Source organism: Rhea americana, unplaced genomic scaffold (assembly GCF_003343005.1).
Source record: "Rhea americana isolate MKP2758 unplaced genomic scaffold, rheAme1 scaffold_47, whole genome shotgun sequence".
NCBI classification, from domain to species: Eukaryota; Metazoa; Chordata; class Aves; order Rheiformes; family Rheidae; genus Rhea; species Rhea americana.
Window position 1 is genome coordinate 1,595,436 of NW_028186612.1, and position 15,216 is coordinate 1,610,651.

General features: G+C 40.3%; 1 protein-coding gene across 3 annotated transcripts in view; it reads right to left on the reverse strand.

Moving 5' to 3' along the window:
* Positions 1 to 15,216, reverse strand: part of GALNT11 (polypeptide N-acetylgalactosaminyltransferase 11) — a 53,356-nt gene that overhangs the window by 3,017 nt on the left and 35,123 nt on the right. For 2 of the 3 annotated variants that reach the window (XM_085316448.1, XM_085316447.1), the window contains exons 8-10: positions 14,102 to 14,254; positions 11,191 to 11,409; positions 7,756 to 7,860 (exon numbers count right to left, since the gene is read on the reverse strand). In XM_085316448.1, coding sequence (XP_085172574.1) covers positions 7,756 to 7,860; positions 11,191 to 11,409; positions 14,102 to 14,254 — 477 coding nt within the window. Of the gene's footprint in view, positions 1 to 3; positions 2,558 to 7,755; positions 7,861 to 11,190; positions 11,410 to 14,101; positions 14,255 to 15,216 lie in introns of those variants that run through there. The other variant, XM_085316449.1, reaches the window with a different exon arrangement.

A 15,216-nucleotide genomic window follows, 5' to 3' on the forward strand; every position in this document is an offset into this window, starting at 1 on the left:
AAAGAGGGAAAGCATTTATTGTGAATCATAGAACCACAGAATCAGTAAGGTTGGCAGGGACCTCTGGAGATCACCTAGTCCAACCTCTGCGCTCAGCAGGGTCACCTAGAGCATGTTAGACAGGGTTGCATCCAGGCAGGCCTTGAGTATCTCCAGAGAAGGAGACTCCACAGCCTCTCTGGGCAACCTGTTCCAGTGCTCCATCACTCTCACAAACTTTCAGGGCAGCTACCTTACATCTTTTGTCGAGCAACAGAGCCAGTAATGTCACGTCTAGATGCTAAAAATGTGCCTTGCAATGCTGACTGCCCCCTGCTGCCTTTCTTCCCAACAACTGAAATGTATTTGCAGCCCTCTGTTGCCTTCCCAGCGCCACAAAGCACTACCCAGTGCAGAGGCACCAGTAGGAGCACTTGTTTCCTGCTCTGCACTAGCGTTTTTATAAAATCAGGCAGCACCCCCCATACATTCCTCCCGTTCAGAYGGCTAGACAAGACACAGCGGACGAGCAGAAGATCTCCAAGCAAGTGACTGGCCACTCTCTGAGCCGAATCACTAAGACAGGCAGTAAATCTCCTTACCCAAAGCTGATCCTTTAGGCATGAAGGAAGGCTGGTGAACAGCCTCAGCTACCTGCAGGAAGCCAGCACAGGGGCCAGAGGGGGAAGCTRGGCAACAGCAGATGGCACAAGAACTGTGCAGAAGCAGCTTGGCAGGCACGCAGGGCAGAAGGGCAGCTTCAGGCTTCTTGGAAAYTGCTGCATTTGGCCAGGAACATGTAAGAATTTGCTTAACATTGTGCTCTAGGGGCAACTTGTGGATGCTGCATGATGAGGAACCTGAACGGGCTGTGCAAATTCCAGCACCAAGCAGCCTACTTCAGTCCCTGCCCTGGTCCAGGGTCCTACTCCTTACATCCAGTAGCCTAGTGCTCAGGGACCTTCACTCAGGTAGGTAACTCTCTCTCACATCCAGCTTCTATCAAAACTTTCCAGATCGCTCTCCAGGGAATGTGCGAAACTGCTGTTCTACCATCCTCCCGCTGAAAGCTGCATGTTCCCCAGCCCAGCTGTGTTTGTGCTAGTTGTGCCAAGGTTAAATGTTCGGCAGAGATCGGCCCTCCCACTTTACACTCACTTTGTTTCAGGGCAACAGCTGACTAAATGAAAGTGCCTCGACTTGCACATCAACAGCCTACATGGTATGGCAGAAGCTTGTGCGGTGGCAGGAATCAAGTTCACTTCTGAAGCTCAACCTCCCTCTGCAGCCTATCTGTATAAAGCAAGAACATATCATTTACAGTTGCAGCTATAAATATGTTATGTGCCTTGTTTGGAGAGTTTCTCTGTTGTCACTCTGAAAACTACTGCCACCTCCCACAAAAAGCAAGGACACACTGAAGCTGTCAGTTTGTTCTCTTGTATGGGCTAACCCAGCACAAATAGGTACTTCTACTGTTGGCAAAAAATGCTGCTGGGCACTTTTGGTTGCTGCAGTTCATGCCTCTACCTACTGGGGCTCGCTGATCTGGCCTAAGCTTTGTCCTGGAGTGAGGCACATCTGCTGCACCTGAGAGTTCAGGAAAGCTGGACCATCCATCTGGTCTCAAGTCTAGGGGCCATTGGTCTCACCTCCCTCACAACCAGCAAAGACTTGGGCCAAGAGGAGTTAGGCAGGGGACCCTGGAGCTCTTATAGCCAACAGAAAGCAAAGAAACAGATGTAGCTTTGGTTGCATGCACCTCAAAACCTCCTCGGTTATAGAAGGGTGGAGGCATGGAGAAAGTATATGGGAAAACTGGAACACACCAGTGAAAGGAAGGTGCCCAGGCCTTCTAGTTAAATACCAAACATAACTTCTGCTATTCTGAACCCACAGTGAGGCTCCTGCATTCACACAGCAACTGGAAAGCATCTCTGAATCTTTCTGGATGTTGAGCAGGTGAAGGTGCTGCTGGCCAGGTCCCTCGTTCTGCTGCCGCCCCAACGCTGGCACGCATGAGGAGCAAGTGGCTCCACTAACCTGCTTTGCCCATCTCCATCAGCTCCCTTTCCTACGCCTGCTGCTGTGAGTGATAAAGAATCAAGCCCCATGTAACTGTATAAATAAATAAAAACCTACATTGCACTGARTTCTTTGGTATATTCTTTCTTTGTGCACTGTAATGATTTCACATAGCTCACGGTGCTGCAGTAGCAGTGCCCTCTATGTGATTTTTCTCCAGCACAAGTTTTACAAAGTCTAAAGTATCAAATCACAGGCAGTGAAGTCAGGCAAATTAAATTAATTTTGGTTGGTAGGGTTTTTTTGTTTTGTGTTGTTTTGTCTAGAGAAGCTAAAATGGGCCTTCTGGAGGGAACTGTGATTCAGGATACCATCTCAGCTGGAAGATATGATTAAAAGGTATGCAGCTCACTCATCATCACTGTGATATAATATATATCACTCTATCAATAATACAATGAAGGACTCCCTCAAGGAACTGCAGGTATTATATTAAAATATATCCTAACCTTATGAGTTCTCTGTCTTCTAGCATATCTCTTCCGTTTAAACCCTGTCATGAGAAAGCAAGCAAGACAAGATTAAAGAGGAGAGAATAGAGAAGTAGCAGCAGCTGCCAGAAGATTGTTGTTATTAAAAGGAGAAGAAAGATAGAGCAAAACCCAAGCAGAAAGAAACGTAAGAACTGAGAGACAGGAACGCAGCGGCACAGGGAGCAGCGCCACTGTAAGTGGCACTTTAACCACGCGCTGAGTAACAGGCTGCCGGAAGAACACACCTTGGTTAACACCCAGCGCGACCCTTCGGCAGAAAGGCCTATACGAGCCAGGCAAGGTTAGCTTCAAGCTAATAATAAGCTTGGGATGGCAAAGTAAGGAGAGAGAAAAACAAGCTCCACATTTCAGAGACTTCAGAGTTCCCAATTCAGATGAGAGTATCACTACAAACTTGCAGATCAGTAACAGWTTTGAGCATGGGGAAAGAGAAGTTGCCAGTGTGGCTTTTTTTCCAGCCCCTACACTATATAACTGCAAACTTTTGCATATCTTGAAATGCATGAAGTATTTTGTTTCCCTGCCTCCCTCCACAGACTCAAAGGATGAATTTTGAATTTTAACCCCTTGATACGTAGTTCAGACCGTTTGAGATTTAAGACTGAGGTTTCCTAAGGCTTCCAGGATGTTGCTTGTGCCCAGACTACACTTAAACAACCATTCAGCCTTCTTCTGGATTGATGGCTCAGACAACTTCACGTTCTCTTTACATACATACAGGTAGGTGCAAAACAGGGCTTCTGCATCATATCATCATATTCAGCCGAACGAAAAGTCTGTGATGAGGTCCTGGCAAGGAGTAATACCTTGCTGGATTTTAGGGTGTTCCCCCCCCCCCATCTTACTAATATTTGTATTTAACTGTCGTTAGAGGTTGCCACTGTTGGTAACCAACGTATGCTCTTCTCTCTCTCCATAAACCCCTATATCCCATAGATCCCTCTCTATTTTACTATAATAAAAAGATCCTGGACTATCTTACTGATTTTTTTTTAATAATGAAATTATTGCCACAGTGTGATTAGTTAATGTAAATGGACAATAGCTACCGAAGTGATTTCAGAGAAAACTGAAGTAGGAGAGGGCTCAAACATTACCTTGTCCTCTAGAAGGGTGGTCCATACCATCATTTCTTTATGCAAAAATTGAGTTAACTATACAAGACTTTGGGTTGAGTATAGACAGCTGTATTAGCTAACTCCCAACCCTCCCCCCCCCCCCCAAAAAAAAAAAAGCTAAGAATCTGTAGTAGGCAGAAGAGGGAAGCTCACTGTTTCTAGGAAATAAATACTTCAAAATGATACAAAATAAAACAGAAAGCATCAGCCCGCTCTCTGCCTTTCAGAGTGCAGCACAGTATAGTAAAGAGATGGCTGGACAACTGGCACAGCTTCATGCATACACACTCTTATTTCGTCTGCGCATCGCAATAGCACTAGGGGGAACTCATTGAAAAACTCCACTCCAAAAAAACTATAAAACAGTAACTGCTGGAAAAACAGCCCTTTGCATGAAAGAAAATCAGGTTCATGACAGCAGACGCATTCCAGTACTTCGATCCGTGACAATCCACTGCTTGGATTGGCACTATGGCTTTACACAGGCAGAGAGAGTTTTTAAAAGCCAAAAACTCGGCTTAAGAGAACAAAGCAGCCGCTCGGCACCGGGGSAGAGCTCTGCCTAGCCGTCATACTGCACTGCAGCTCCTGTTGCTAGGGATAGCAAGGACATCACAGCACCAAACGACTCGTGAAAGTCACCAGAAATGGCAACGCTTGGTGGTTTATAACTGTTATTTTAAGCTGTTCTACCCAGTGTCCACCTGCAGGTTATTCTAAAGCATGTGCACGTTCCCAGTTTTATTCCGGCAAGTGTTCCTGATATTTTGTAAAATGGACAAATTCTTTGTTAGATAGACTGAGGAAGTGTGTTGCTCAAACTGTTGATGAAACTAAAGCAACAAGCTGATATTACAACCTGGAGTTCCCCACACTCACTCTACACATGTACTATATCCAAAAGGAAACTTGTAACCATGATCCAGAGAGAGGAGAAAGATCTTACAGAGAAATGCAGTGATTTAGTAAGTACAGCCTTCCACATATTGCTCAAGAGCAAGAGTCTAAAGTACTTGTTTGGATTTATAAAGTGCTGTACAAGTATTAAAAGCGCTTTTCTGAAATTCCCTGCTGAAATCAATTATTTTTTTAAAGTCATATTCAGCAGAGTACAGATGCATATCTTTAGACACTTGAGCACCATCACCAGCTGGAATGGTAATAGTCACATGATCAAAGCTTAACAAACTCCTAAGTAGAAAGCTTAAATTATTCAGATGAATAAGCAAACATACAGAGCAAAAGTTATAATAAACAAATCCAGAAAGTAAAGTTTAAAAGTCAACTTATTGCATTTCAAAACAAACAGTAAGAAAAAACGCACACAGCACAGTAGATCTGAAGGGGAGACTTTTAGGAAACTAGAGGAGATTTTTCATGATCAAAGTCTTTTAGTGCTTTCTATCATCCTTCAAACGCAGGTTTTGTGGTGTGCAGCATCTTCAGCGTTCTCAGTCTTGCCTCCAGAAAGATCAGATATCCTACTGACTTCAGGAAGGACAGGGCTTGCTTTGAGAATCATGGCAGTTTCTTCACACAACTACTCTTCAACGAGAAAACTTCTCATTCCCTGTTTGTCTTCTGCTTGCAAAACTCACATTCAACTTCTCTGCTCCGTAGCTTTTGTTATTTCGGACTTCTTTGCGCTGACCTTTGTTCTGCGGGATTGCATCTCCTCTCCTACTCATGCCATTTCTGACTACAAAGTTTTCATCATTCATTCCAAAAGTTGTGTTCATTTCCCAGTATCATCTCAGTGTTTGTTAYGACTATAAAATATGTCCTAATATGCATTAACAACATATCTTAGAGAAAGACCCTAATCTTGGAATATTTTCTAGATGCATCACCTGTGAAAACCAGTTCTTTTACATTATCTTGCTATTGCCAAAAAGAATGGTAATGCCACTCTTGAATTCTAGAAAATGGGTTCTTGTAATGTGAATCATTTTTAACTTCGTGTAAGGATGATCAAACTGACTTACTATCCATATTGATGATATGATTGCAAAGTTTCAAAATGTATTATTTCTTTAAATCAAGGAGTTAAGTGAAAATTTGCCTTCTCTTTGCAGCCACAAAAGAGAAAATAAAGCAAGCATAAACTAAAGGTAAAGCAGACTTGCTTGTAAGGCCAGTCTCATGACTTCAGTAAGTCTGTTGTGGATTTTTATCCCCCCTCCAATAACAGGTACATTAAGTTAGTACTTTGAAGGTTGGTTCTCATGTCTAGAAATTGCCAGTATTACACAGGAGACCATTTTTCAGTCCAAAGTACTACAATTAATAGGAGTCTCAAGAAAGCCAAATTTTGTTTTTCCAGCTTCTACATGTTTTCCCAAGTAGGCTGCATCTTGCTCCTTACTGAACAAGAGTTTTTCAAGAGAAGATTCTATTTATTCACAAAGCAAAGGTAGCCTGGAATGAGATAAATGGTGGTAACTTATTCTAATTCCTCAGAAAAATTAACAGGCTTCAGATGAAATCATCACCAAGTGGCACCACATTTTTCCACAGAAAGCACAGYTAAATTTTGATACTCATTGCCACATGATGCCAAAAAACTTACATTGGCTCAGAATATAGTTAAAAACTCATGAAAAAAAAACAAAATTCAAAGGCTGTTATTCACAAAAATTCCATCTTTAGCTCAGAAAAAATAAATTAAAAAAAACAGAAGAGTCACAGAAATGCTGCTTGCAAGCTTGCTTCCTTGAGCTATCATCCAGCATAACTACATCTGCACTGTTTGTATTACTTGCTTAGCCTTCAGCTACTGGACATCCTCAGAACAGCACACTGGAGTAACTGCCTTTGACCTGTCCCAACATAGCCTTTCTTGCTAGGCTAAAGATGTAGGACAGATGGTAAAAAAAATTAGCTGAAAAGACCAACAGGTTGGATGTTACCCGAAATGGCCATTAAAGGCATCTACTACTTGGAATGTTTCTCTCTATTTTTATAGGCAGAAACTATTAAGAGTCTTCTTTACAGTGTTCTCATGCATCTTGAGCAAAATTGTTCAAGAGGACCTGAAAACAGGCTGAAGTGTATTCTTTGGATTTATGAGAGCAAACTATAATGGCACAAAACCATACTGTTGGTTAAATGTACTTGGTTGGAGAACAAGAACACTATATAAGATAGCACAGCCAGTTTTGTATGAGATTGGCTCCCTTTCTAATGAATCTAGTTTAGCAATAGGGAGCAGCAGCCAAAGATCAATGATCTGGAGCATTAATTAGTCTCTCAACAGCAAAAGGCTAACTGAAGTTTGCCTGTAGGAGAAAAGTAGAAGGTTCTGATAAGGGGAAGAAACAACAGACTTCCCTCCAACCATGTGGTGGTTCACCATTAGAAGTATCACAGAAGGAAAGGAAGAGAAACAGTGACTGTGAGGAGCCATCTGTTCTTACTGTGGACACCATCCACAAAAAATGTTTTCAGCTTCTTGATTCAGACTGAATGGCTCAGAAAGCAGTTTAGCACCTTTGGCACCATAAGCGTGAAGTCTTTGGTGCCAACCACTACATTTACACAGTCAGTAAGACTTGTTGACTTTCTTATAGCTTATGGAAAGACAACATACTGGAACATACAAAGAACCTTCTAAATTCCTTAGAACACCTTCTGTTTAACAGTAAGAACAAATAATTCATCCCAAACCACAGCAACTACAACAGCAGATAAACAGTGGTACATTACACAAGGAAGGGTGGGCCAAGAAAAGGCCACCCTGAGTCCCAACATGAAAAATTGACTGGATGTGCTTCTACAAAGCCTGAAGCGTCAATCAGTGGGTTTTGAACTCATCAGAAGCTACCTGCAGTAGTCTTCAACCAAATACAGAGATTCAACCCATAAAGACAGGAGATTATGACATCCAGCACTCAGCACTAGCAGGTACAAAGTACTAAGCTCTGCAGTCTCTTTGCCCAACCTTGCAGTTTGAAGAATACTCTGAAATCAGTCTCCTTGCACAAAAATGAGATGTTATGCTCAGGTAATTTTGCCAGCAGGAAATATAGAGCAATCTGCAATATATGCACCATTGTTCAGTATTATTAGAAAGCAAATACCTGATTTTGATCATTGTAGTCACAGTTGCGAACCACTACCAGTCCTCCTTTCTGACTTGGGTGTCCCTGGGCAACCAAGCACTTATTGGTTTGAAGGTGATACAACTGTGAAAGAAAAACAGTTTGACAGACACAGTAAACAGACAGATCAGAAGGAACATACGGTAATGCTTTTGGAAGCTCTAGAACCTAATGTACTCACCAAAAAACCCCTCTCATTCCCTCTTAAAATGCCATTTCGTTTTTCAGATAATTTGGAGAAAAGCCAGCATTAAATAATTCCATTTTGCCTTTTAACTACATCAAGATTTCTCTCTCTTTATGGTACAAGTACCATACACATAACATGACAGTTCAGCCTGCGTACTCTAAGCCATTTTTTTTTCATTTCTGCATTCTCTGCAGAAGTCTATACTTTTGCACACAGGTGCTCACAGGTACTCACTAGCTCAAGACTTTAAACTGTATTGCATAAACTACAATTTACCTTAAACATGACATTCCCATCCCACAGCCCCTCTTCGTGAAGTAGAATAACTTCTTTGGGGAAGGAGGAGAAAAAAGGTATTTGTATTTAAGCACCTCAACAAAAGTAACTTTTTGCAACTAGATTTTCAAGAGCATTTACATAACTGAAAAAAACATACTTATCAGCTATATTATTTTAATTACAGATCAGAAAAGAAGGGAGAATTGCACACACCCATGTGCCTATTCCAGATCAAATGAACTGCTTGCCCTGACCGAGAGTAATGAATGTGGTGTTGGCGTTTGGCAGGGGAGAATAGATTCAAGTCAGGAGCCCATCCTGGAGCAGCAGATTAGGAAGCATCTACCACCAAAGCAAACAAGAAGGTTCAAAACAAGTTAGCAGCATCTTCCCTTGTTTGGGCAATAAAGTCTCCCCCTAAAAGTCACCTAAGAGATTATTTGTAGAGCCTGAAGATTTGTCTGTTGTATTCTAACAGTGCAGAATCAGCAAGGTGTTGATGTGTATAATCCCAGAGTTATCCACCATGCCAACATGGCTTTATTCTGGCTTCAAATTGGTATCTGTATGACCTACGTACACATGTCCTGAACTGGTAGCCAACAAAAAAGCTTCCTTTCAGCCCAATCTATTTTTTTCCCTGCTAATGTGCTGGGAAACAGCTATTTAGGCAAAAAATACTCCCTGAGCTCCAAGTGCCATACTGCAGGCAGCAGAGGGTGCGAGCGGAGGCAGGCAAGCCCTCCGGCCTCAGCCTCAATTCTGCCGCTYCCTTCTCGACAGGGGAGAGCACGCGCGACCGGTATGGGTATGTGTGGGAGGTGGCAGGGCTCTGTGCGTGGCATCTGTATTAAAAATAACTGTTTCCAATTTGAAGACAAACAGAGAGGAAAAAAAAAATGTTGTTGTCCTGAACTTGAGGCCAGGCTGACTGCTTTGCTAATTTTGTTTTATTATGAACACACAGTTGCCTTGACCTTTGTATTGATTCTGCAGGGCTTTTTTTAGAAACCAAAAGGCACTTCCAATAATATGCTAGAAGGAAAAAAATAACTACATCACCACAGGATAGCAAAAATTAGAAAGTACATATCGAATAACATTCTTCATGTACCATCCCTGATATTAGCTTTCTCAAGACAGTATGTGCTTCAAGTGCACCATGTTTCTCCTATTCCCTACACACATCTAAAACAAATTATACAAAAACCTCCTAAGCAACATTTCCTTGCACCCCAGAGATTTCTAGGCAATCTCATTTACATCGCAACTCTCTCAACACTAGGCTTTCAAATCGTACAACTACATGAGTTTTACATAATTTGTCCTTGTTTTTATTGACCATGATGATCAACATTTGATAACATGCTAAGAACTGACACATGTGATTATTACAGCTCTTCCCAGCTGTCAAATCACCACTTATCTCTGGTCCAATTAGTTTTTGAGAATAAGCTGGCATTTGGAGCAATTCATTTTGAATCCTGAGAAGCTTGGCACATAATGGTGACACTGGCTGATCATTCTGTTCCTTATAGGAATCTGGAACTAGTTTATATAATCAAAGCCAAAGCTGACTCTCATGCAGTGCTGGGTATAATGTTCAAACCTGGGAGAACTAAGCTGAGGAACTGCCATTTTTCTGTCTGACTTCTCTCCTTTTAAAAGATACACAATATATTACAAAAAATCATTAGGAAGGCTTCTCCTTTTTGTGGTTGCTGAGACAACTGGATCCCTCAGGAGCCTCTCACTACTTCAACGTTTCTTCATCTAAAATTCTGTCTGAATGAAAGCAGAAAGCCACTAAATTTCAATAGGGGGGAAAAGTGTCTGCCTAGAGGAATGCCTGGATCAGCTCATCGTATCAGCTGTGTTCAAGGAAACTATTCATATTTGCCCCAATGAGCAACTTTAGAACTGGGCAGGGATACAATTAAGAAGTATTGTGCAAAGTCTGGGTTTCCAGACAGTTGCTTCCAAGCAAAAAAATCTGATTCTGTCCATAGGTTCTGTGATAGCTCAGGGCCTCCAACCTGAATCTACCTGCAGGACTGGCAGCTGTCAACAGATTCTGCAGACAGCACTATGGTGCCCTCACAGAAAGGGCCACATTCATGGCTTAGTGGTTCCAGTTACTGAGTTAGGCTGGAAAGTTTTGTTATCCGTAATCTCTGTGCACATGAAATGGTTCACTCAAAGATCTTCTCTTTCACAGAGGAAAGCTTGACAAAGTTCTCTTCGCTTTGAAATTACCCATGATTTTTGGAAAGCATAAAAAAGTTATATCAGCCAAATTTAGCACTGGAGAGAACAGATGTAACTCTGGCTTCGTCTGCATACAAATCTATGCATATAGGAGTCTGAGTTAAAAGGTGATGCTCTGTCCAGATTTTCTTTGTGAATATATGTAAAAATATATTTCCCCACTTCTACTTCTGGGATTTGTGTGCGTAGGAATGGGAAAACAAGACTCTTTCATTCATTATCCAGGATTGGAGAATAAAAAAAAACTCATTATCAGTCTCAGATGCAAATGTTCATCTTCACAGAAARTTGTCCAGTAAAAGAAACTAGTTTCGAAGCTAATCACATTGTTCTCTTATCATAAGTCGATAGTGTATGAAAATTGCAGGCCTCTTCTCTCTATCCAAAGCCAGCTATCCAGCTACAGAACCAAGACCGAGCACCCTAAAGACTTCAAAACCTCAACTTGGAGCCTAGAAACAAAAGGCCTCATTGAATAGTATCTAGTCTGAAAAGAACTTGAAATACAGATTAGAGTCAGATTGATTTACCTCTGTCTAAAGACAAAATCAGTTATTTTCAAAACAAAATCCATTGCAATACTAAAACTCTTATGCTCTATGGAAGCACATTATTCCTGCATTCTTTCAGAAAGATAATTCACAGATAGACAGTATTTTTAAGAACAATTATCTTACCCTTCCACGCTGGATTATTTTTGGTCGTTTTTGCGCTCTGTTAATAAAAACTGGCTGCTGAGCTTTGGCATTGGGGCCAGATATTTGCATCTCAGGATATATATTATCTAAATACCACTTAAATGACTTGCAGTTCAATCGTTTTCTCAATTCTACACGGTCAGCAATATTTCCATAGTTCCTGGACCTTAGCTCAGGTCTCAAAGCAAAATACTGCTCCTGTATTTAATGGAAATAAAAAGGAAAGAGGATGTCAGATTACTTGTTTCCAACTTTTTCTCTATTTGAAAAATTCTCAAAGTTTTGTTCACAGTAGGTAAGCTTCAACAATATTTTAGAAATAACCTACTGAACTTGATTAATCTTATCACTCACAGAAAAATACATTCTGTATCATTTCTAAAACCCACTTTTTGGAGCAACTAGCAGCTCATTTAATAAACATGCATCTCATTTTTCTAGTGATTTAAATCATTAAGTCTGAAAAGTTACTCAAACTATCACTATGAAATTCCAGTGTTTATTTTGCCACAAAAAAAGGAGATTAATTTTGCCTAACTCTGAGCTAGTCCTCCTAGTCTGCTTTTCTGATCACAACCCTTTTTTTGTCACGATTCTGCTGACCTGCTTCAGATGCTAACATGATGCTAACTGACTATAAAGACAGCCTAGAGCAATTAGCCCAGAGGTAGATGCGTATATTATCATCGTCCTCATTCAGCCAAGGCTTCTGTTAATAACTGTCCAGTTGATTGTGGATGAGGAAAAAATATACTTAAAACCACCAAAAACAACTATCAGTCAGGACAAAGGAATCATATATAAGACTAGTCTCAAAAGTGGGACTGTCTTGCTAACTTCAGTGGGATCATGTATTTATTCCCATGCAAATGAAAGATCAGGATCTTCACCAAGGCTGTATGTGAAGTTGAGAGTTTTTCCCCCCACACTCATTTGCATCATCTCCAGAAAAGCTCCTACAAATAACAGTTTTTTCATGTTTTAATCAGGTACAATTGAGGGTATAATGATAACTTAAGCAATGAGGAATTAAGATTCTGGCTGAATCCTATCTTCAGCTCTACTTTAACAGACACAGCATGGACAAATGGAAATACACAAGTGTATAATGCGGCTGGCCGAAACTAGAGGAAAAATCCTCTTGTAGATTCTTAAATTTAGCTATATTTAAAATACTTTTTCTATGAGTCCCATATTCATGCATTAACTAATCAACCAGGCATTATTTAGAACTCAGTTGTCAGGGTATTAAGTCATGGTATTTTGTAGACTGAATCTGCACTAGGAAAGAGGGAATTTACTAACAATRTTCTGATAGTTTTTAATTACCTGGTGTCATCTCGCACTCAGCATCATACTCCAATGACAGACAGTGTMATCAAGACAGATTACACATTTGTCCTTGCTGAGCTCTTTGAGCATTTAGATAACTAATGCATTATTTTTTTTTAATAAAGGGAAATGTTAAATACACCAAAATGCTGGACAATTCCAGGGAAGTCTGGAAATAGACTGGACAACACTATTTAGAAACTGTTCTGCTTCAAAAAACATCTCTGCTACTTCAATTGATTCTTTTCTAGTTCAAGTTCTTACACTTCTTCGTAACTGTCAAAGAAAGAAGTAAATTTTGCTGTTTCCTTTCCATCATGCAGTTGTATTTATTAAATATTTGCTCTTTGCTGCAGAACAGGCCCTAAGTCTTTCTTTGTGCTATTTATCATACAATCACTTCAGTAAGTGATATCCATTTAGCGCTAATATTTGAGTTACATTTGTGAGAATAAAAATATCTGCAGATCTGCCTTCCCTCCATACATCTGTGATAATGATAAACTTTGCTATCAGGTAATTAGATTAGAAACAGCTGGAAAAGGTCAGAGCACAAAACTGGTAAGAGACTGCTAGGATCAGTGATTTAAGTTGTTATTGGACAAAGCAGTATTGCTTTGCCCAAAATCAAATGAAACGATAAAAAAGAATCAATTCCAACCTTCAGAGAACGCCATCGTTAATCACAAAACAACTGTGCCCAGACACCAATAAAGGGAAAGTGTTAGACCAGCTCTACAAATGCATTATAAAGATGGAGAATGGAAGTAAAGTTAATGATCCCTAATAGGTTCCTCAAATTGAGGAAACATCAAGATAAAGAATCGGTTTCAAAACACAAGCTTCTAAGAAACGTAGAAGTTAGAAATATATATAAATGCAATTTATACACATTGCATTTATGTAAATTGCAAATTTATATAAAATTTCAGGGCCTGTAGGACCTGCTACGAACTAAATCCTGTGGCCTCACAAGGTAAAATAACCTGAAGTATCAAAGATATCATGGTTTCACAAAAACTGGTGAAAGACCTAATCAACATTTAAAAACATCAGTACTAGGGTCTGAAGACCAAGAAAGAATATTGCTGCCCATGAATCCAAAAGTCAATCCCCACTGACCTACCATGGCTAGACAGACTCCACAAATCAGACTGGTAATTAAAACAAAAAGTGAACAACCAATAACCCCCCCATTTCATTGACATGGAACCTGAAGGCACACAGCCGTATAAGGCTGCTATATAACAACAATTTGGACGCGTAAGCTCTGCATTATTCCAAGAAGGTCATTCATCATATTTTGCTTCATGAAAAAGATACAAATCCGAATCTCTTGAAGGCATCAGGAACAAAAAAGAAGACAGGAGTAACAGGGAGTAAACAAACACTCAGGAGCTACACCACAGTCCCACTGAACTTTATACCAAAATGAACATTATGAAGTCAGAATATAGAAGTCAGATCCTATTATGAACGGCAGCAGACCTCATCATGAAACAATCCTTTGACAAACAAGTCAGTTAACCTTATTCTGTGGCCTGGAAATGTCTCTTACCTTATACTCATCCATCCACACATGTGCCAGCCTCAGAGAGTTATGAGCCATAGTGTCCTGTCCCCCTGGTGAGCCATAGGGGCGTCTTTTACGGAAAATGTGTCCCACCCTGGAGCAGGGGATGATCAGAAGTCTACCCCCACACATCCAGATCTGTCCATACAAAAGCAGAACATACCTCATTGTACTGTATACTGACAAGGCTCACTACCTCCTCCCTTTCTTCAAGAGATACTTAGGTAGATTTATGCATGATGACAGGACTAGATGTCAGCACTGTTGTCCTACAAGCCATGCTTTCTGACAAGTGAAATTATCAGATTTTCAAGTTAGAAAAGACCATTTTGGTCATATCATCAGATCTTCCACATAACCCACATCATGCCTTTCACAAAACACAAATACGGTATTATTCCAATGTCTTATTCTCTAATAATCTATTAGAAGATATTGAAGTATGTGGCCTGGAATTTAGCTTGTACATTAAGATACCTAAATTTATTTGGCTACAGGAGAGCTACACGTCTACACTTCTATGACAGATGGAGATCAGTCAATACCAACAATGGAGCCTGGGGAGTTTTTTCAACTAAATACCTATTTTAAACAGTAGTTTGTTTCTGTTGACTACATGGGAACTCGGAAACACTGCTCACATTCAGACACTACATTTAGGTGTCTTAATCAAGCTCTATTGCATCCCAGTTATTTCATTTACACTTTACTTCCATTGAGTACTCTTCATGTTTTGCTTTTCAAACTTCATCTTCCAGCAATTAAAAATTATTGGACTTTTGATTAACATGTTCTCTGATCTCAAATTCTGGATAAGATAAATAGACTGAACTTCTTAACAACACTCTCTCAAGGAGGCAGGGCTTCCAGACCTTCTAAGCGCTCTAAATATAGTCCAATTTTCCAAAGAGCTTATCATCAAAACTTGGTGCATTACATTGTAACAACAAATTTCTCCATCTCTGCTTCCTGCTCTTCTATCCATACATCCAATGATTACATTTTCTTACTGGAAAAAATCGGAAATTATTATTCAGTATACTCCTTTAAAGTCACTTAAATTTATGAAGCCTCTATTCTTATTCTATTCTCTATTCTTG